Source organism: Pelecanus crispus, chromosome 1 (assembly GCF_030463565.1).
Source record: "Pelecanus crispus isolate bPelCri1 chromosome 1, bPelCri1.pri, whole genome shotgun sequence".
Classification (NCBI taxonomy): Eukaryota; Metazoa; Chordata; class Aves; order Pelecaniformes; family Pelecanidae; genus Pelecanus; species Pelecanus crispus.
Genome location: NC_134643.1, coordinates 227,334,659 through 227,357,120, shown reverse-complemented (window position 1 = coordinate 227,357,120; position 22,462 = coordinate 227,334,659). Strand labels below are relative to the sequence as shown.

At 48.3% G+C, this 22,462-nt stretch overlaps 2 protein-coding genes across 2 annotated transcripts in view; one reads left to right on the top strand and one right to left on the bottom strand.

The window, feature by feature from the left end:
* LOC104035215 (olfactory receptor 51E2) overlaps window positions 1–21,781 on the top strand; it is a 36,288-nt gene extending 14,507 nt beyond the window's left edge. Inside the window, exon 4 of the mRNA XM_075722495.1 lies at window positions 21,329–21,781. Coding sequence (XP_075578610.1) covers window positions 21,329–21,781 — 453 coding nt within the window. The remainder of the gene's footprint in view (window positions 1–21,328) is intronic.
* LOC104035214 (olfactory receptor 51H1) lies at window positions 13,968–14,924 on the bottom strand. Its single transcript, XM_009488435.1, has one exon. The coding sequence runs from the start codon at window positions 14,922–14,924 to the stop codon at window positions 13,968–13,970; it is 957 nt and encodes a 318-aa protein (XP_009486710.1).
* Window positions 21,782–22,462: the final 681 nt, after the last annotated feature.

Below are 22,462 nucleotides of genomic sequence, written 5' to 3'. Positions count from 1 at the left end.
AAAGTATGAGACTTATCACTGCTGAATGTTGTGGGAACCCAAAGTATATACAAGTTCAAACAAGTATTAGACAAATCCATAGGTAAGGGATTGTCCTGGTTTCGGCTGGGATAGAGTTAATTTTCTTCCCAGTAGCAGGCACAGTGCTGTGGTTTGGATTTAGTAGGAGAAGAATGTTGATAACACGCTGATGGTTTAGTTGTTGCTCAGTGCTGCTTATGCTAGTCAAGGACTTTTCAGCTTCCCCTGCTCTGCCAGGGGCACAAGAAACTGGGAGGGGGCACAGCCAGGAGAGTTGATCCCAACTGCCCAAGGGCCATTCCATACCATACGGCGTCATGGGCAGTATGGAAACTGGGGGGGTTGGCCGGGGAGCAGCGATCGCTGCTGGGAACTGTCTGGGCATGGGTCGGCGGGTGGTGAGCAATTGCATTGGGCATCACTTGCTTTGTATATTAGTATTACAATTATTATTATATTGTTATTCTTATCATTACTATTTTACTTTATTTCAATTACTAAACTGTTCTTATCTCACCCCAGGAGTGTTTCTCACTCTTACTCCTCCAATTCTCTCCCCCATCCCATCGGGGCAGGGGGAGTGAGCGAGTGGCTGCATGGTGCTTAGTTGCTGCCTGGGGCTAAACCATGACAGGGATTCATTGACTTCTATTAAACATTGTGGATGAGGTACTGCCTCCTGTTCAGAAAGCCTCTACATTGATTGCTAGATGCTGGGACATGTGCCAAGGGAAGGATAAACTATAAATTACCTTCCTAAATGCCATTAATAGCTACTCTTCAAGGCAGGATGGCAGGATGGAGGGACCTTTAGTTTCATCTAGTAGAATAGTTCTTACAGTCTTCAGAGCAAACAAGCTTTAGCCAGAGAACAACATCTTTATGTTGGAAAGTGAAAGTTGTGTCACAGTTGGCCATGCCAAGCACAAAACTCAAATGTGGTGTGGTGGGTTTAGAGCAGCTGAGATGCGACGGTGCAGAGTGAAAGCAGGAGATGACCTCAGAGGCAGTAGGGAGAGGAAAGTGTCCTGCAGCAGAGCAAAGAGATGCTGTGGAGGTGGGAATAACCAAACTGTGGGGCTAAGACAAAGCGTCACGGGCTGAGCTGGCAGGAAGGAAACCTGAGGTTAGGCAAGGGGTGGACAGCTGTCGTGGTTCAGCCCCAGCCAGCAACTCAGCACCACGCAGCCATCGCTCACTGCCCCTACCCCGATGGGATGGGGGAGAGAATCGGAGGAGTAAGAGTGAGAAACACTCCTGGGCTGAGATAAGAACAGTTTAATAATTGAAATAAGGTAAAATAGTAATGATAAGAATAACAATATAATAATAATAATATACAAAACAAGTGATGCCCAATGCAATTGCTCACCACCTGCTGACCGATACCCAGCCAGTTCCCGAGCAGCGATTGCTGCTCCCCGACCAACCCCCCCAGTTTCTATACTGCCCATGACGCCGTATGGTATGGAATGGCCCTTTGGGGCAGTTGGGATCAACTCTCCTGGCTGTGCCCCCTCCCAGTTTCTTGTGCCCCTGGCAGAGCATGGGAAGCTGAAAAGTCCTTGACTAGCATAAGCAGTGCTGAGCAGCAACTAAACCATCAGCGTGTTAGCAACATTCTTCTCCTACTAAATCCAAACCACAGCACTGTGCCTGCTACTGGGAAGAAAATTAACTCTATCCCAGCCGAAACCAGGACAACAGTGCAGCAGGGGAGCAGGTTGGTATGGTCATGGAATCGCCACTACAGATGGCTTTCCTGAATGTCTCTCAGTAACAGTTTCAGCTGAGCTGATCCTGTCTCAGGGCAAAGGCACAAGTGAGATACACTCCCCAGATGCCTTCCACACCTGTTTTTCCACAGCTCTCCAGAAAAGGTATAACCTTGAATCTTTTTGGATGCATCCATCTGTGGAAATGACACGGTATCTCTTTCCCTGCTCTGCTCAGCCCAGCTGCACGTACATGCTCATCTTTCATGCACCCTGGCACATTTAGTTCCTTTCCCTTGGGACTCCCTGCCACCATTTTACTCTACGTATCAGGCAGTTCCCAGCGTTGCTCGTTCAGCCCCCTGCACTGACAGGCTGCAGACAAACTGTGTTGAGCAAACCTGTGTTGTCTGGAAGCAACGATCTGGTTTGCAAACTGCAGCATCACCCTTAGGAACTGCCAGAGAGAAAATTTCCCCTCATTACCTATCTTGCATGTGCTGAAATGATAACTTATTTCTGGCATGAATGTCATGCTTGAGGGTTCTCTCAAGACCAGCATGCCGGGCAGCCTGGTTGTATGCATGGCACAGAGGGAGGCATTACATAGGGTCTGCTGGGACAAGGGAATGGCTTGGAGATGAAAATGTCTGCTCAGGGTTATCCAGCACACCCGCAGCTGAATGAGAAAAAGGGCTCAGGCTTCCAGCAGCCACTGCAAAATGCCCAACACGGACCTTGCTTGAATCACCCCTGTACCTATTATATAGTGTAAGATAATTTCATCTCGTACTAGATATGCTCAAAATCTTATGGTTCTCTCTGATTTGTGTCTCAAGTCTCATCCACATGCGCCAAGCTTCCTGCCGTGATGTTTCCATACTGTGCTCCCAAGTCATTCGTGCTGGTTTTCTGCTTAAACCCTTGTCCCAGAGGCATACGTATTGCACATAGATAGGGAGGGGTGTGACTATCTGTTCATCTATTTTCCCATCTTAAAAAAAACCTGCTTTCCCAGAACCACAGCTAAGGAGGAACACAGCCACCACTTGGCACACATCAGTCTATTTGCTGGAAATGTTTATAATTTGAGCCTAAGCCAGTCCTAATCATATTTACTGTATAGGCCAGAGTTCAGTGTGTGAGTACTGATAGGAGTGTGAGAAGGGATGACGAGGAGGGAAGGGAAAGGTGGGCCGGGCTTTGTCCTCCCATGTAAAAGCCTTTACAAGACCCTGTTCAAAATGAGCACACTCATAACATTTAGGAAGGTAATACTTATTAGAGATTCATAAATAAAGAATAGGAAAGGGTTTAAGAAGATCCAGGATAACAGGAGCACCATTGCTATCTGAAATCAACACATTGGCACCAATTCTGGCTTCCTCCTTTTCTCCCAGTGAGGGATTCCACTGTCTGTGTGTCCATACTCAGGTCTGAACTGAAAGTTGAGACTCAAAGGCTGCTTCTGTGGAGGCTTCACCTCCCACCAGCCCAGCAGTGTCCCTCAGGGTTGCTCCAGACTTTGCAGATCTAGGGCAGGGGGGGAAGGCAGGCACATTGCCCATCCCCTGCTTCAAAAAGTTTCAAAAAAATAAAGGCTGTTTGATCATATGCAGTTTTCCTTGGCTGCATCAGCTCTGTTGAGCTGGACAAAAATATCCCAGCTGCCTGGAAGGAGACATTGCAGCCCAGAAGGGATGTCTTCTCCTTGGCAGGCTGTCCTTCCTGCTTGCTACCAAAGGAGCAGCTGACTGTATTGGCACCAGCAGCTCTGACATCACCAGCAGTGACACAACGTTTTTCCAAGTCAGCCATCTACTGAGGCTCAAAAATAGCACTGAGGAAGAGCTCGGCAGGACCTGTACATGGACCAGCTGCTCTACTGACAGATTCTCCAAAGGACCATGTAACCCTGGAGCCGGGCAGCTGTTCTGCTTTGGGATTTCCCTTGGGCTTCATCCTTAGGGGGAATCCCTCTCCTGCTGAGCTCCAGGGATGAGCTTGTAGCACCAGCTAACCACCCAGGGGATGTGTGATGGGTTAGGCACCTAAGATCCAGCAGCTCCTTGCAGGCAGCAGTCATTGCTGGTCCCTGCCATGTGTGTGTGTTGAGGGTTGTGGTTGAAGCTGGTGGAACTGGTGGGGTTGGGACTACAACCCTGGCCTGAAAGGTGTGGGTAGATGCTGGTGAAGCATGCCATGGGGCCAGGCTTTAATTGTGGTGGGAAGTCATAGAAGCATAGAATCATAGAATCATTTAGGTTGGAAAAGACCCTTAAGATCACTGAGTCTAACCGTTAACAGAACACTACCAAGTCCACCACTAAACCATGTCCGTAAGTCCTAGGGAAGGATGGAGAAGGGAAGTTGGAGAAGGGAGGCTTTGGTCAGGCTCCAGTTTGGGGTTGCAGTAAGTGCATGAGGAACTTACATGAGGCAGGACACAGGTGAGGGGCAGCTGTACATGTGCATGGAAGAGGGGAGGAGAGACGAGTCCCCTGGATCAGGGTCTGGACCTGGAAGCAGGGTTTCCTGCAGACACCTCTGTGAATGTCACCACTTCAACCCTGGAAGTTTAAATAGCTTTGAAAGGGGACAGGAGGTCCCTCCCTTCTGCCCATGCCCTTGCTGCTGTGCCTGGTGTCAACAGTGGGTCTCCTGCACTCTGTGTTTGAGGTATCTAAGCTGGCTGCAAGACTTTTTGCAGTCTGAACTGTGAAAGGCAGGAGCAAGAGGTGGTGAAGCCCAGATGTGACTCTGTTCATGTATTTCTGTGCAGGGTTTCTGGGCAACTTCCAAAACTGCAGAAACCCTCACTGGTTCTAGTCCTGTGCTGAGTGCCCTGCCAGGAAAGCACCATGCAGTAGCTGTGGGTAAAACCTTCCCAAACTCTACCAAGTTCTGTCATACAGCTGCATTTCTGTATTTAGTGTTCATCACCTTGCTGCTCATAAATTTCTCAAGTGGAAACCTTCATTCAGTGGTTGCTAATAGAAATCAGTCTTCTGCCAGATCACCATAGCCTCCAGCTCTATTATCCATCCTAAAGCTGGTCCACTTTAACTTCACCACTTTATGAACAACAGGGTGACCTCAACACAGAGCTCGGAAGAAATTACAGAGGCAGGCAATGCCACGCTAGCATGGTCTTCTGCAGGTAGCAGAGCACTTAAACCTATATGGAGCACTTTTAAGCCTGTACAACTGCAGCTCATTCAAAGGCCAAGCCACCCGGACTGCTTCAGCAGAAAAATAGTTTCTTTAATTGAAATCATCACAAAAACACTGGGTAAAGTGAAGTGGCATCAACCAATTTCCTGTGCTGCCATGAGTGACACACAGGAGACCCTCGGTCACCAGCGGTCCATCCTGCAGAAGCGAATGAACTCTTGTATGGGCAAACATTGACGTACTTAATGCCTGACTCGGTACCTCAGGTAAATAATACAATGAGGGGATTCAGAAAATGCAGAAAGGACAGGGAGTCCTGTCGCAAAGGCAGCAGACTCTCTGCTTTTAGTGCGCGGGGTGGAAAATCAAACAATCCCAGAGAAATCTGCAAACATTGCAAAGCCCTGTATTTCATTTTCCCTTATTAAGTGATAAAGGTGATTCAGAGGCAACTGACAGGTGAGCGTAGGTCAACATGACCTGCATATCATTTGCTAAAACACAAACTCAAAGCAGCATCATGTACAGCATGTTCCAAACCTCCACTAGCAGGATAATGTTGTCGGAAGGCTGTAAATAACAGCTGGGATGCAATAAATTTACCGCGATGGGGAAGGAATGTTGAAGCAAAGCTCTGAAACTCACTGCCAGTGTGCAATATCAATGAGAGCGGTGCCTGTCCCCCAAACCCAGCGGTGCATGCCGCAACCGTTGAACAAGCATCATTCCTTAGGGACGTCCTTACAAGCATGGTTTCCACCTCCTCTGCTCGCCATCAGCAGCACGGCTCTGCCAGGAATGGCCAGCAGAAGGAGAGGGCATAGCATTAGCTGTAGAGAGACCACTGTTTTGCTAAAAACAACAAAAAAAAAAGTCTGCATGGAAAGCACACTTAGAATCATAGAATTGTTTAGGTTGGAAAAGACCTTTAAGATCATCCAGTCCAACCAGTAACCTAACACTACCAAGTCCACCACTGAACCAATTAAGGGCAGAGTCATATTTTCATGTTTCCTGGCTTGGTGGCTGGATTATCTTTTAATGAAAATAAAAACTAGGAATCACTAAGGTTGGAAAGGACTTCTAAGATCATCAGTCCAACCATCAACCCAACACCCCCATGCCCACTAAACCATGTCCCAAAGTGCCACCTCTGCCCGTTTTTGAACCCCTCCAGGGATGGGGCCTCCCCCACCTCTCTGGGCAGCCTGGTCCAATGCTTGACCACTCTTTCTGTGAAGAAATTTTTCCTAATTTCCAACCTAAACCTCCCCTGGCAAAGCTTGAGCCCATTTCCTCTCGTCCTATCGCTAACTACTTGGGAGAAGAGACCAACACCCACCTCACTGCCCCCTTCTGTCAGGGAGTTGTAGAGAGCGATCAGGTCTCCCCTCAGCCTCCTCTTCTCCAGGCTGAACACCCCCAGCTCCCTCAGACGCTCCCCACCAGCCCTGTGCTCCAGACCCTTCCCCAGCTCCGTTGCCCTTCTCTGGACACGCCCCAGCACCCCAATGTCCTTCCTGTAGTGAGGGGCCCAAAACTGGACACAGCATTCCAGGTGCAGCCTCCCCAATGCCGAGTACGGGGGGACGATCCCTGCCCTGCTCCTGCTGGCCACACTATTCCTGACACGAGCCAGGATGCTGTTGGCCGCCTTGGCCACCTGGGCACACTGCTGGCTCATGTTCAGCCGCTGTTGACCAACACCCCCAGGTTCTTTTCCACCAGGCAGCTTTCCAGCCACTTTTAGGTGCACCCCCAAGTTCCTAAAATGGGGTCAAATGGATCCAGGTGCTTGCTGGGGCCAGGGACAGCCATGGTCTGCTCTGCAGGAGGGTTTTATTCTTAGAAGGAAAAAGAAGAATGGTTCCAATTAATTAATCCAAAGGGTTTCCAGGTTGCCTAGCCCTATCTGGATCAAGGTGGCCGGATCATTTAGTCTAGTCTACCCTTGATTGGCTTAGAGTAGACTTGGTAGTGTAGGTTAATGGTTGGACTGGATGATCTTAAAGGGCTTTTCCAACCTAAACGATTCTATGATTCTATGATTCTATGATCATAGTGCACACGTGCTACAGGAATTTCACATTTGTCTTCACCCCATTTCGCAAGGTTTAAAGAGACCAAAATTCCAGAACATCATTTTGAAAAGGTTGAAAAGACCTTGGGTTTTGATCTCGTCAACATATTTTCTATTCTGTAGGCTGAAGTAGTTTCATTCTGATCGGGCCAAACACGTCCATTCACCTTATTGGTCTGCTATAACGCCTGTGTGTAACAGACCAGAGCTCTGGGCTGCACCACAGTGTCGTCCCTGCTGAAATACACAGGTACAGAAGCCAAATAATCGCAACCACCCATCTCCAGCCTTTCTTACTGCTTCCCGGTGTCTGTGTTGATGGGGAGTCTGTGCCTGGTGAGGTGGGTTAACATCGTCTCTTAAAAAGCTGAGCAGCTGTCAAACTTACATCACGATTTTAAGAAGATATCGCAAGGGGCATCTCAGTAACAGTGGCAAGGAAATGAGAGCAAAGCTGTGAGGAGAGGCAGTAACAATGTTACTTTGCTAATCTGCAACGATTTCTTCAAAATAAATCACTGTGACATCATCAAACCAGTCAAAATTCAATCTGGCAATTGAGTAAATGCTATCAGATGACTTTGCTTTCAAAAGCGGCTGGGGGAAGAATCAAGGGGATTTGATAATTGACATATGAGTAACTCTGACATCGAGTGAAGTCAGAATCTCATGTACGTACAATTTTTTTGTTGGTTTCACAGGCTGGTTGTATGTCTCAAATGGTTTCTCAGAGAGATGGATGGAAGCAGAGCCAACAGAAAATAACAGCCAAAGGAGAAATACCAGTGTAACCAGAGATGTAATCCAAAGGATTGCAGGGAAAATTTCCATTAGAATTTGCATTCATCAATCTTCCAGTTTCTTTGAGAAGCGATTTCGTCACCAATGACTCTTTGGACAGGCTGCTTTGTAGGTCTGCAGAGCTGCCTGGTGTTCCTGTTGGCAGCCCTGGGCACACAGAGGTATTTCCCCAGCCTGTGCACAAGCATGAGTCCCTGCAGGAGAAGAGGAAGGGGCGAATCAGGGAAGGCAGATGGAAGCGGTGCCGGTTCAGGGCTCTGAGGTCCTTGTCCTGGGATGTCCAGCATCACCACAGGGGCCAGAAGATGAGACACCACAAGGACTGTAGGGCCAGCCACAGGGTACTGTCCTCAGGTCCCACAGGTTGCTGGCCTTTGTGCCTAGAGAGGCCGTCTTCACTGCCCTCAGGTTTTTAAAAGGGTATTTAGCCTGAGAGGACAACGCAGGTATCTCTGGATAAAGTCACTGCTCCTACTTTCTCCATTAAAAAGGTTAGGAGGAATGAGGCATTTCTCCAAGATCATTAGTTTGATTAATTCACTGAAGAGCACTGTGATAGGGACACACAGCCAACCTAACATCTTTGAGGAAGAAGATGTGGGGAATGCAGTGGGCAATTCCCATGGAATTAGACCCAATCAGGCTCTGTGTGGCTGGCAGTATCAGAAAAGGTAGGACTGGATCTGTGAGGACTTGCACAAAACGCAAAATATATCTGGGTGCAAGGAAGCTTCTCTTCACCTCTGCAATACAGAGGATGTAGAGTCTCCAGCGAGTCTAAGGAGATTAGAGCACAGAGGCTGGACAGAAATGTCACTGGTGCCCATCAGGATGGATGTCTGATGATTGAAGATGCTGCTGTTGCTGGGCAATAGTTTCTAGACGCTGTAGCCCAGAGTCAGCAATGCAGTACCCTGCAATAGAAGCAGAGATGAATACCTAACCAAGTGCCCTAAGGACCATCAGAGCCATGATGCTACAGTTTTATGCTGTCTGTTCTGTGCTAATCCTAGAAATCATAGACAATTTGGTCAAAAGGGACTTGAAGAGGTCGTCTGGTTTATCCCTCACGCTGAAGTGAGTTCGTGGGTTTCTAAATGAGGCTGGATAAACTCCCCCTCTCTTCCAGAAGAGACACAACAGTAGGGCCAAGAGCCACAAGACTCGCTGCACTTAACCAAGAGGAGGAGGACATGGGAGACCCATCCTGTGGCGACAGTGGGCAGTAGTTCCCAGGCATGGGCTGGCTGGGCCACTGCATTATCTGACGAGGTCAGCCTCAGCAACCATGATGCCTCATTTCTCCCACAGCTGGAGACTAGGATTGTTCTACAAATCCTAAACCCACCCAGCATAGCTCACCACCTGACTGACAGACTTGAGTTTCCTGAAGGACACTTGTGGGTCAAAAGCTGAGGGTTTATTCATGCATGACCTGCAGAGCTATAAACACCTCCAATGGGTCACACCTACCAGGTGAAATTTAAGATGAAGGGTTTGCTACCTAGGATGTGGTTTTGGGGGTGGGATTTAGCTTGAAGTTTCCTTGTCTGAACCTACAGACCATCTCAGCTCACCTTAGAGAGGCGCTCCATGGACTGCATCGACTCACCACCTCTGACTGTCATGCAAGCTTGGAGCCCGGGCCCACATGTAGTCCCAAATTTGGGAAACTGAATGCAGTGCTGAATCTAGGGAAACCCAGAAGATGGATTTTTGAAGTTATTCCTCAGCACTTTGAAAAGCCGTATGCCCTTTTACAATGTCCCAGTTTGTGTACTTAAAATGTCCAATCCATTTTGGCCTCAACCATGATCTGCTTCATTTTCAAGGTTGAGATTAATGTATGAAATTTGTCTGCACGGAGCTAAAAGCTGCTCTGTCCAGCAACATGCAAACATACGGGTATGGAGGCGTAAACAGAGGATTTTGTGGTCTTAAGCTAGGTCAGAACATTAGTCCATGTCCAATTCCAAAGGTAAAACAAACTTCCTAATGAACACGTAATGCTTCTCAGAGTCACCCCATTGATGTTGATTTACTACAAAGTTCCCTGGAACTTAACAGGACCTCATAATGGTGAAATCCCACGATGCATAAGCAGAGGAACTGGATGTTTTTTACTAAAAATAATAAAAAGAGAAATCCCCCAAATACCTCAGTGGTATGCAGCAGAGTATCCCAGATCTGACCTAGTTTCAGGGCTTGTCTACAGACTCCTTTAGCTTCATAGTTAGGGCCTGCTTTTTATGTCTTGCAGAGCAGATGACGTTTTACCAGTAAGAAAGCTGTGCTGCTGCAGAGAGCTTTCCCCCTTTCTTGGAAGCAAACCCCTGTGAAATCTGTTAATACAAAACCAGTTGAACCCATTGCAAGGGCTGGGCGTGGTTAACTATTTCAGCAGGAAAGTTACACACCCAACTAAAATAGGAGATTGGTGCAAAACACAAATGCTGGAGAATAAGCAGCAAGCAAGGCAGTGTCTGGACATCATTTATTTCCACATCCCTGTGTAGTGTCATCAGAGCTACTGTACTTACCAGTCTGTGAAAGTGTTGGTGTAATAGAAGTTGACGACTTACACTGTTTGCTGGCAAAGGGGAATTTTGTGACAGCAAATGCAGTATGTAGGTACAGGGCTGAGCAAATGCAGATAAGAGAAACGGAACGACAGATGGAAAGCACTTGTAGAAAAATTGGTATGCACATTATTTATTTTGGCACCATCGATGGAAAGTCAAACATAGAAAACCACACAGCAAACGTTAGGAAGATGTGTGGTCCTGTCAATTATTAAATGAAGCCGGCAAATTGCTGTGACTCAGAGACAGCTGGAGAATAGCCAGTTTTAGGCATGGCAAATGCATGCGAGCCTCAAGGTAGTACATTTCATATCACAAACCTAAATCAAGGGACAGCAAGGTACCTGGCCACATTACTCCATAAAGTGGGTGAGATGTTTTTAGGATAAATACAAACTAAAATTCCTACGAATTTCATTACCCGGCATCACACAGACCTTTCAGGACTGCAATGCATTAGCTGCGCCCTATTCTTGAGTGAAAGGCCACCTCCAGGAGGGCTGGGAAGCCCCATTGGTGCCAGATGCACAAATTGTCATCATGTCTGTCCCTGGCAGGAGATGCACGGGCTGTTTGGGGCTGGGTAACTCAGCCATGGTTTCAGTCGGCACTGCTTGGCTGAAATGAGTGAAGTGCTTGTAGTTTAACCCAGTTGTGGATTTCGCCTGTGAGGCAATTGGTTCAAAATTGTATCAGGAATAGTGTGGCCAGCAGGAGCAGGGAGGTGATTGTCCCCCTGTACTCGGCACTGGGGAGGCAGCACCTGGAATGCTGTGTCCAGTTTTGGGCCCCTCACTACAGGAAGGACATTGAGGGGCTGGAGCGTGTCCAGAGAAGGGCAACGGAGCTGGGGAAGTGTCTGGAGCACAGGGCTGGTGGGGAGCGGCTGAGGGAGCTGGGGGTGTTCAGCCTGGAGAAGAGGAGGCTGAGGGGAGACCTGATCGCTCTGCAGCTCCTGACAGGAGGGGGCAGGGAGGGGGTGTTGGGCTCTTCTCCCAAGGAACAAGCGATAGGATGAGATGAAATGGCTTCAAGTTGCATCAGGGGAGGTTTAGATTGGGTATTGGGAAAAATTTCTTCATGGAAAGGGTAGTCAAGCATTGGAGCAGGCTGCCCAGAGAGGTGGTGGAGTCCCCATCCCTGGAGGTATTTAAAAAATGTGTAGATGTGGTGCTTAGGGACATGGTTTAGTGGTGGACTTGGCAATGTAGGTTAACAGTTGGACTCAATGATCTTAAAGGTCTTTTCCAACCTAAACAATTCTATGATTCTATTCTACAATTCTATGGAAACAGCCACCAGATTTGTCAGCAGCTGACATGCATCATCTGCATTAACCTCCAAGGGAACTGCCCTGTACCTCAGGAAGCTGCTCACTACTGTCCACAAGCTGATTACAGCAACAATTGCTCTTCCCCACGCCTTGCCCAGTCTGACTCACTGGATTTAGCAAAACATTCAAGCATGAGATAAACTGCTCCTTCATGTGCTCACACAACAACATGCCTGTGGATACTGCACAGCGTAACACTGCTGAGCGCTCACGTCTCCATGGTTAGGTCCCCAGCTTCTGACCTCTTGTTGGCAGATCGGAGCAGCTTAGCAATTTCAGCAGGCACAAATGGACGTGTCTTCAGACATCTATTTTACAGACCCTTGGAAAAATACAGGAGAGACTTCTGGCAGCTTCCCAGCCATGAGGCCCAGAGTCTGCACGTTAAACACTCACATTTGCCTTGCATCCACCTTTATTTTTGCATGGAGTAGGTCTTTCCTCCTGCAGACACCGGTCCCTTCCCAGCATCTGACTGACATGATGCTTTGCAGCACGCACAGCAGCACCCATGTGTTCTCGCTGGTTTTACTGCTTGGCACCTCCCAATGACAGTACCTGAGAGACCCTGGAAGAGATCGGCCATTTCCTTCCTCTGGTGAAAAAGAAAAACCCAGGTACAATTTTCCCATAACTCTCTCATGCTTGCCAAAAAAAAGCACCCAGCTCCCTTTCACGGCGCTGATCCTTGCCATTTGGATTCTCCATAGCAGCACCTAGGACAGCTGGGGGAAGCTCTCAGTACACTTACTAAAGCAGCTTTTGGAGCTGTAGGGGGTGGGTGGGAAGCAAAAAACCAAAGAGAAACCCCAATTTTTTTCTTACTCCCAAAGCTCTCCAGCACATCACTGCAGTCTGCAGCATCTCCCAGTTTGCTGGGACCTGCAAACAGATGGCGAGGGCATCCCAAGCTCCAGTCCTCATCCTGACCTTGTAGCTCTCCTCTGCATGGATGGACACTGACCCTGCCAAATGGCTGCACTGAAGTTGGTGGTTTCCTCTGCCTTCATCCATCCCCAGCATGAGTGCTGCTCACAGCATCACTGCAGCATGTTTTCTCCCATGAGATGGGGCTGCTGCTCCCTCACCTGCAAGGTCATGGTTTCTCTTTTTCTCCTCCTTTTCACCCTGCTCCCTCCTTCTTGACCACTCAGCTACTGGGATAAGGCAAAGGCTGGGCTGACATTGCCCAGGCGAGGAGGCCAGCCCATGAGGAAGACTGAAGGCACTGATCTGGGGGCAGAAAGGAACAAATGGTTTGGTATGACTCTGCAGACATGACAAAGTCACAGGGGTTTGGCTTGCAGGGAGGACTATTTACACAATGACAAGGGTGGTTAATCAGGAGGTAGATTGCCTTGGGACAGGGTGGAGGCTCCATAATGACAGCCTGGTGCTCTGAAAGGGGCAGCTCAGCCAGCCCAGGTATGAAGCAGGTCACTTATACATCGCATGCATCCCTAAGGAAATGTGGCAATGTACAAACAGCACCACGTGTCGCAGGATGTGCTTGGGTTGCATTGCATGGCCATCGCACCCTATACCTCCATGCCAGACCAGCCTATCCTCATTTGGGTCATAACCTGGGAGATGGGGAGAGATTTTCATGACATTCCCAAAAGAGTTATAGGCAGAGCAGATGATATCATGAGACAGTAAAAACGATACACTTCCCTTGCAGACTCTGCAATGAAACTGGACTCAGTTTTCTCATTTTGTGTCCTTAGGTTACAGTCCATAGGCCATTAGTACCTGTCTATCCTCCATAACTGTAAAGAATCACATTATTTGTATAATGAAAGCTGAGGAGTCTTGTATGAGCACATAACCCTGGGAACTGACAGTTTCATATAATGGACCAATACAGGGATATTGTAATTAAAAGCACAAGTCTGGCAACACTGTTTGTATTTCTTCAGAGACCAAAACTGCTTTTAGCAGTAAATCCCTTGACGAAAGCCTGCTCTCAGCAGTCTTCTCTCTCCCCACCTGCAGGGAGGACAGCTTCATCACACAGCCACACCAGCTCTGCCCTCTTTGCAGACTTTCTCAGAAACCGGGCATTCCAAAATGGGAGGGGGAATAATGCCAATTACCATAATCCATCCCTCCAGGGAAAGGAAAAGAGCTGTATTGCAGAAGAGGTGACAGGTTTCTTCTAGCATGAGTGACTTCCTCTGGAAGAAGATAACCCCCGTGAGCAACCCGTCTGGAAAGGAAAGGAAGGAGGAGACTGGCTTTGGGGCATTGCTGCTCTGGGACTAGACCTGCTGCTGGGTCTCTCTCCGACAGAGCAGGATGAGGATCCGCCTGCGGATCTGCTTGGTTTTCCAGCTGTACACGAGCGGGTTCAGGACAGGCGGCACCAGGAGATAGGCATCAGCCAGGAGCGTGTGAGTGAGAGGGGGCAGATGCTTCCCAAACCTGTGGATGATGGACAAGCCAATGAGGGGGATGTAGAAGATCAGGACAGCACAGAGGTGGGAGATGCACGTGCTAAAGGCTTTGGCTCGTGCTTCCTGGGAGACAATGTTCAAGATGGCTCTGATGATCATCGTGTAAGACAGGAGGATGGTCAGGGAGTCCAGGCCCTTGGTGAATAACACTGCAGTCAGCCCATACAAGCTGTTGACCCTGACATCCCCACAAACCAGCCTCAGCACGTCCTGGTGCAGACAGAAGGAGTGAGACAGGACATGGGACCCACAGAAAGTCATCTTCTTAATAAGGATGGCAGCAGGTAGCACCACACAAATGCCCCGCATGAAGATTGCCCCCCCTGCCTTCATTATCAGGGAGCTCATCAGGACAGAGGCATAGTGCAAAGGGTAGCAAATAGCAACAAAGCGGTCGAAGGCCATGGCCACCAGGACCCCGGACTCGATGACAGAGAAGGAGTGGATGAAGTACATCTGGACAATGCACGCCTCAAAATGGAGGGAGGTGGACTCAAACCAGAAAATGGCCAGCATGGTGGGTAGGGTGGAGAGAGACAAGCCCAGGTCTGCCATGGCCAGCATGGAGAGGAAATAGTACATCGGTGTATGGAGGCTGTGGTCTGTCTTTATCATCCAGAGTAAGGTGCAGTTCCCCAGGAGCATGAGGAGGTACAGGCAGCAGAAAGGCAATGCCGTCCAGTAGCTGCTCATTGACAAACCAGGAATCCCAGTGAGGATGAAGGTCAGGGGACTGGACCCAGTCCTATTGAAAGATGACATCTCACGCACAGATGGTCCAGGGCTCTGGAAATCATAGAATCATAGAATCGTTTAGGTTGGAAAAGACCTTTAAGATCATCCAGTCCAACCATTAACCTACACTACCAAGTCTACTCTAAGCCAATCAAGGGTAGACTAGACTAAACCATGTCCCCAAGTGCCACATCTACCCATTTTTTGAACACTTCCAGGGATAATAATAGTGTCTTGGAATAAAAGCCCTGCTATGAGACCCCCCCATGCACCCCAGCTGCAATGGTGTTGGGAGGACAGGCTCCTGAGAGCCAAGAAACTCCTGTGCAGCTGCCCTCATGCATATCCATCACACCAAGCAAGGAAAAGCCACAGTGGACCAGCCCCCCGGTCACTATCTGGGCTGTGCACAGCAGCAGATAAGGAGGAAAGAGTAGTGCATGATTTAGTCTCTCCCAGTTGCAGTCCCCAACATTTAAATAGCCAGGGTTTCAGGAGATTTGGTGCTCAGCCCTTTGGGAGGTGCCTGAAAGCTTCTCAGCCGCACAGGCAGGACAAGAGCCTGGGGCTAAGGTGCTCCTGCCTGGGGAAGGAGGAGAGGTGGGATGGAGACCTGGAGGTCCCCGCAGCAGTAGGAGGAGCAGCCCTGGCCATGGTGGTCCCTGCAAGGCTGAAGCACAGGAACAGAAGAGGGAAGGGGGGACAGAGATGAAGGCAGAGAAAGGTCAATGTTTGTGCTGAACCAAATGCAGTCAGACCACAAGAGATAACATCTCAGAGTGAGATGAGAAGTAGTCCCATTATATGTGACTCTCTATTGATTTCTTCCCTTTGTGTTTAAGTATGGCAAACTGTATAATGTTTTAGGGAGCTTTATCAGATAAACCTGCAGGTCAATTAACCAAACTAACCCTGACGGAAGGAAAATGGATTTGTGCTTTACAGCTGCCAAAAAGGTTAAATGGGAAGGAAGAAATTCAGGGGCTCAAATAAGGCTGAGAACCTGAAGTGATGTTTTGTCTGCCTGAGGCCTTTAGAAAATCCAACAGCAAATACCAGGTCTCCATTTAAGCACTCTGGAAGCCTCCTGCTTTCCTGGGCAGCTTCACTGCCCCGGGAGCATGGGCGATCAGCTGTGATGCTCAGCAATGGGAGGCTGGGGCAAGTTGGGGAGATTTCCAGAGAAATACTCTGAACAGGCTTCTCTGCAAATGCAGTTAAATTTAGTGCATCTTAAACACACCAGCTCAACAGCTGGTGGTCACAGCAGCACATCCGCACCTCTTGCCGCAGCTGATCAGGGAAAATGTGCATGTCCCTATTCAGCTGGAAATGAATACGTTTTGCATCAGTGAGGAACACAAACTATTGAGATTTGTCCCAGAGTTTGTCTGCACACGCACACACACAGTCTGAGACCTCATCAGGAAAAAAACATAAATCAATCAAGTTTTCACATGGCTGAAGGGTCAGGCCTGAAAGAGCGGTGGGAGAGCAGCCGTGCCTGCAAATAGCTCAGCTCACCACGGTCCTCCAGCAGCCCACGGTGCAGTTCCTCAGAACTGCGTCAAACACCCGCTTCCCTGATTAGGGGAAAGAATCACGTAGGGACAGAAGTTAGAGCTGGCTGCCCCTGGGATGAGGGAAAAAAAAAGCTCTCTGAAACTGAACCGAGCAGTGTGGGAGAGGGAGAACTGGGACGGTGAAGGAGGTAACTGAGGGTGTAAAGAACCTAAAGCCAAGGAGCTGAAGACCCCCCCTTTGCTCCTGTGGGGAGCAAAGGCATTGTAGAAATAAACTGACACATCCTAGTCATGTAGTTCTTGAGAGAATGAGGGAAATTTTTAATTATTGACCAAGGGATTGACCAATTTTTAATTATTGACCAAGGTCGATTTTTAGGGTGGCTTTTCATATCAAGCCCATCTGTATATATGCGAGATCAAAAGTAATATTTAGTAAAGCAGTTTGCTCCTAGAGCTTTTGTAATATGCTCGTTTGCTGTTTCTGCCAGAGACTTTTGTAAATTTTTGTTTTGATGCAGGCCCTCAAACAAATTGTCCTTGCAGAGGAAGAACTTCTCTATTCTGTCATCTTCAGGCAGCCCGCCCTGTACTTACCCCAGGTGACAGCAGAGGATGTGGGCTGGGGACCAGGGACAGCCCTAGCTGTGCATGCTGCTGCAGGCAGGCGCTGGGCAGAGGGCTGGGAAGACGTATTTAACCCAGCCAGAGCAAACCCCGTGGGTCTCACCCAGGGAGTCACAGCTGATTGCTCTACAGGGGGTGTGAGCACCACAGGACTGCATACAAGGAGGTTTTCCCGTCTTCTCTGAAAAAATGGCAGAGTGCAAAAATGGGAGTGAAGGGAGCTTTGGAGCACTGCCTGTAAAAAAAAAAAAAAAAAAGGCAAAAAAAATGTGTATTCAGAAAATTCCCCAGTTTTGCCCTGCTCCGGAAAGTGAAGAGACCCAGCCCCAGTGCTTTCCACCCCCCTGGGTGCCCCCGTGCAGCTCCCCAATTTATACATAGGTGCACTTATGTATATCTGTATTTGTATATGTGTGTTTATCGCATTTAAATAGATAGATAGGTTAAATACAAGGAAACAAGGACAATAAGAAAAATCCCCAGAAGATTCCCAAAAAAGAGCACAAACCAAAAGAACCAGCCAATGGATTGATAATCAGAAACTTTATTTTGGTATTTTTTTTGATTCTATGATGAGTTTCACATAGAGATGGAGCATGGTTGGGTGCAGAGATGGAGGGTGGTGGCGTGCAGAGATGGAGGGTGGTGGGGACATCCTTTTGTCCATGGCTGTGTGGAGCCTCCAGCTGCCTGTTCCCCACTATTGATGGGGTACAGACTGGGGCTGTGCATGTTTCCTTACCCTTCGGTCAACGTCCTTGTAGAAAGCTGTGACACTGTCGGGCTGGTGGCGAGGAAGGAGAGGACAAATGCATGGCGTGGTCTGATCGTGTCCCTGTCCAGGTTGTGGGTCGGAGGATCAGAGGAACTCCTTGCTGAAGGTTGCTGCGGATCCATATTATTTACATGAGTTCAAAAGGAGATTGGGAGACTCTTGGAAGAGGGATTGCTGAGGGCTGCCTAAAGCAGACCAGCCCCCTCCTGAAATGAAAATAGCAGGACGCTGGAGGAGAATTAAGGGGCATGATCAGCCACCCCCCGCCAGTTTTGTGTCATCTGCAGACTTGCGGAGGGTGCACTCTGCCCCATCATCTGGGTCATTAATGATGTGGTTAAACAGTACTGGCTACAGTATTGACTCACTAGTCACACTAGTCACTGGCCTCCAGCTGGACCTTCTGCCACTGATCATGACCCTTCGAGCGGGGCAGCTCAGCCTCTTTTCTCTCCTGGGACTCAAGGAGCCTGTCCAGGAGGTGAATATTTCGGTGTGGTGGGGAGAAGACCAAGAATCATTTCACGGTGCAGAGTTCTGTGCATAGACAAAATCACCTGGAGCAGCTGAGTTCCTCCAGCATGGTGCTGTGCCCGGGTTCAGATAAGGGTGTCCTATAAAACAGGGTAGCCTGTGGCTTGTCCCGTGCCAGCAGCACTGAGCCTGTCCAGGATACTGTTCTGCGGTGAGAAGTGCAGGTCTGTGGGTGCCTTGGGAAGCTGATGGGTTTTGGTCTCTAGGATCTCCTCCATCATCGACGTATGATCTCTCTGTGCTCCTGCAATCTGGTTTTATCTGGGGTTCCCTCTGGCATCTGCAGCACGGGCGCTTTTTCTGATTGTCAGGATTTGTCCCAGACTTACCCAAAACTGTCTCCAAACACCAGGAGCCTGAGCTCAGACACCGAGTTGCTGCAGCGTAACGAGCTGTGAGTGTCAGACCAGCATGGTCATTCCTCGGGGGCTGTGCTACCTTTCAGACATGATGTAGCTCAGCTCACATCGAGCAAAGCTGAAGCTAAGCAGAAGTTGCCAGCATTTTCTGGGGGTTAGGGCAGTCTCTCCAACACTTTCTGCAGCTCAGATGATGCAAAATACCCTGAGAAAGGCTCTGACTGCTTTGCTTGTCAGGTAGCATCTTTGTCAGGACTGTGGAAGGAAAGAAACTATTTCCAGATGGCATTTTGTGAATTTATTTATCAGCTTGAAATTCCCCTTTTGTTGCCATAACATACCTTGTGCCCCAGCTGAGAGCACAAGGATGGGAGACGTCCAAATTGACAAACTATACTATGAACAAAAAAACGACAAAATTTAGATTAAGCAGAAACACACTCACTTTGAACGTGGCAAGGCAATTTTTTACTCTTACCTTGAAAGTCCCCTGGAACTTAAATTTACAGTCCTTATTCTTTCCTGAGACTTCTGTTCTGTGTAAGATAACATATTTGCTTGCAATGGGACAAAGCCTTTACCACCACCTCCTTCCTCCACAAACACCACATGTCTGTGTCTGTGATAGACCCTATCAGGAGACCTTCAGGAGTGCGGATGTTTTCAGCTGTGGCAACTGTTCAGCACCAGCACAATAGGGTATGAGTCTGGGAATACTATTGCAAGTGGTAATAGTGTAAGTTGCTCAAGGATTGTACTGGGAATTTGAAATACAGAGGCACTTTTCCTTTCCTGCTAGAGTCAGTGCAAGTATTTCCACTGGCTTCAGTGAGGTAGGGCTGAGCCTGAGCCAGGAATTCAAAGCAGGATATACTGATGCTTCTCTGTGCTTCATCCTTGCTTCTAAATTCTTGTTGCTGAGTATAATAGCATAGTTGATAAATATCATTCTTCACTTCAAGGCTTAGGAGCTCAAGCAAATCTGCATGGAGCTCATGTCAGCACTCAAGAACATCAGCTTCAGGGCTGCATTTTTCCCCCAACAGGTTTCCCAGGGTTGGAAACTTCTCACCTCTGCTCTGTTTCACTGTGAGTCATGGCAATGACTTCTATGTGGTGAGACAGGACTGAAGCCCATACACTATATCTTGGCCATGTTGTCCATCGTTCTGTCTGTCTGCCTTCAGGACATATTGTGCTGGTCGTATTCTGGTTTAAGTACAAGAAAACCAGTTGCAGTGCTTGTTTCCCTCAAATCTAAATGGGTTTAAATGTATTTTAAATAAAGTGTTGAAACTGAAACCTTCTCGGTTTTCCCCAATGGTGTGTTGCATCTGTATTTCTATTCAGTAGACAGCCAGAAAATAACTTTTTTGAGAGCTCTTATGCTTTATTCTCAAGCATTGCTATAACCCCTCTTTTGCTCTGAAATGGGATCAGGCAAGAGCATGAGCCTGCTCCTTCTCAGCGTTGACCATGCTCATGACCTTGCACCCGGGAGCTTGCAGGGTGCAGCAACACACGGTGAACACGTGAACACTGTGGCACGTGGGTACCCCCCTCACCCCACCCACACCTCCTTCTGCCTTTTAACTCTATGAGTCCTCAAAACCAGGTATGCGTCCACTGCTCCACACTGGTGCAGGGGGTCTGGGTTCCTACAGGGCACAGCAGGGAGGACCCAGCTCTGTGCCCCAAACAGCAGTTAGGGAGGGGACAGCAAAGGTACATGAAGTAGTCCTGGTGACCGACTCATCCCAGCTGCTTCTAAGACAGATAATAAATAACCCACAGAGTAATGCTAACCTGCTGGGGGTCCTATAGAATCATAGAATGCTTTGGGTTGGAAGGGACCTTGAGAGATCATCGAGCCCTACCCCCCCCCTGCAGTAAGCAGGGATTGAACCTGTGAACTTGGTGTTATTAGCACCATGTTCTAACCAGCTGAGCTAACCCAGCTATAGGTTGTGTCAATACTGTATGGATAGTTACCAATGCAAACTATTGTCTTTTTTGAGTCTCAAGCAGCTTAAGGGAGGCATTGTCCCTCTTGAAGGGGCATTTCCCTTGGCAAAGAGATTCTGTACATGAGTGCACCTTCTTAATATGTATAAATACCTGATGGAATGGAGTAAAGAAGACAAAGCCATATTCTTCTCAGTGGTGTCTGGTGAAAGGACAAGAGGCAATGGGCACAAACCAGAAAAAACAGGAAATTCTATTTAAACATAACAAATTTTTTTTTTTAATTATGAGGAGGTCTATCAAACACTGGCACAGGTTGCCCAGAGAGGCTGTAGAGTGTCCATCCTTGGAGATATAAAAAACCCAGGTGTGCACAGTCCTGGGCAACCTGCTGTGGGTGACCCTGCCTGAGCAGAGGGGTTGGCCAGGATGGGACGGTCTCCAGATGTCCCTGCCAGCCTCAGTGACTCTGGATAGCATATTCACCTGTTTCACACTATAGAAGCATTGCTCTGGTGGTACTACAGTGCAGCTCTCATGCTAGTAACATAATTTCAGTATAAAAAAAATAAACACCCTTAACATTCTAAGACTGCCAGAACACCACCTGGCTCCAGAGGAGAGACAGAACTAAGTCCTGCTCTGCCCCTTCCATTCTGCAGGTCCAGGGTGCTGTCACACTCCTTCTGCCTGCACCAGGACGTGATGAACCTGGTCTGTGCCAACACCACCCCCAGCGTGGTGTATGGCCTCACCGCCATCCTGCTGGTCATGGGGCTGGACGCCATCCTCATCTGCCTCTCCTACATCCTGATCCTCAAGGCTTTCTTGCAGCTGGCATCATGGAAGGAGAGGCTTGAGGTGTTCAGCACCTGCGTTGCCCATATCTGCATGGTCCTGGCCTTTTATGTGCCCCTGATTGGGCTGTCCGTGGTGCACAGGTTTGGGAAGGACCTGGCTCCACTGGTCCATATCACCCTGGGAAATGTCTACATCCTAGTGCCCACTGTGCTCAACCTCATCATCTGTAGGGTGAGGACCAAGCAGATACAGAGGATCCTGATTTCAATTAAAATTCCCAATGACAGAACTGCTCATTGAACTGCACCCAGCTCTTGACTTTCCTTGACTTAGCTTTGGGGATGAGGAATGTGCTCTTCTTTGACTATGCAGCATGCTGCCTTAGCCCTTGGCAGGCTCTCAGTCACTATCAAAACACAAATAACAATAATTTATGACTGCAAATTGTAGAGCAAATATACTAGTACTGTAGTAAAAGACTACACAAGCTTGGCAGGTTGATGGCTTTATGGATGCAGCCAGAGCCCTTCAGGAGTTAACATTTAGATGGTACTTGTTCCTTTCTTTGCAGCGCATCCCAGTGTGTCCCAGAAAGGCACTGGGACAGACAGGCAGTATAAAACACTTTCATCTAATATTAACTTTTTCACTGTGTCTTCTTTTTCTTGCATTTATTCACTGTCTGTAATTTAGAAAATTATTTTTGGAAGTAACAGGTAAATACCACTTCGTGAAAGCAGAAATTTCTAGCACAAATCTGATTAAGAGCTTCATTTCCTGACTTAGGAACAAATTAACTCATTATCCACACAGCTCAAAACAAAACAATATTTGTAAATAGCAGCTCAAGGTATTTGTGGGGAGGTGTACTGGGTGTAGGGGGTAAGGTTTGGGTAGTGGAGGGGGCTGCAGGTATGGCCAGGAGGGAGGTCCAGGGCTGCCCTGTGCCGGGCATAGATGGTTCCAGCTGGATCACTAACA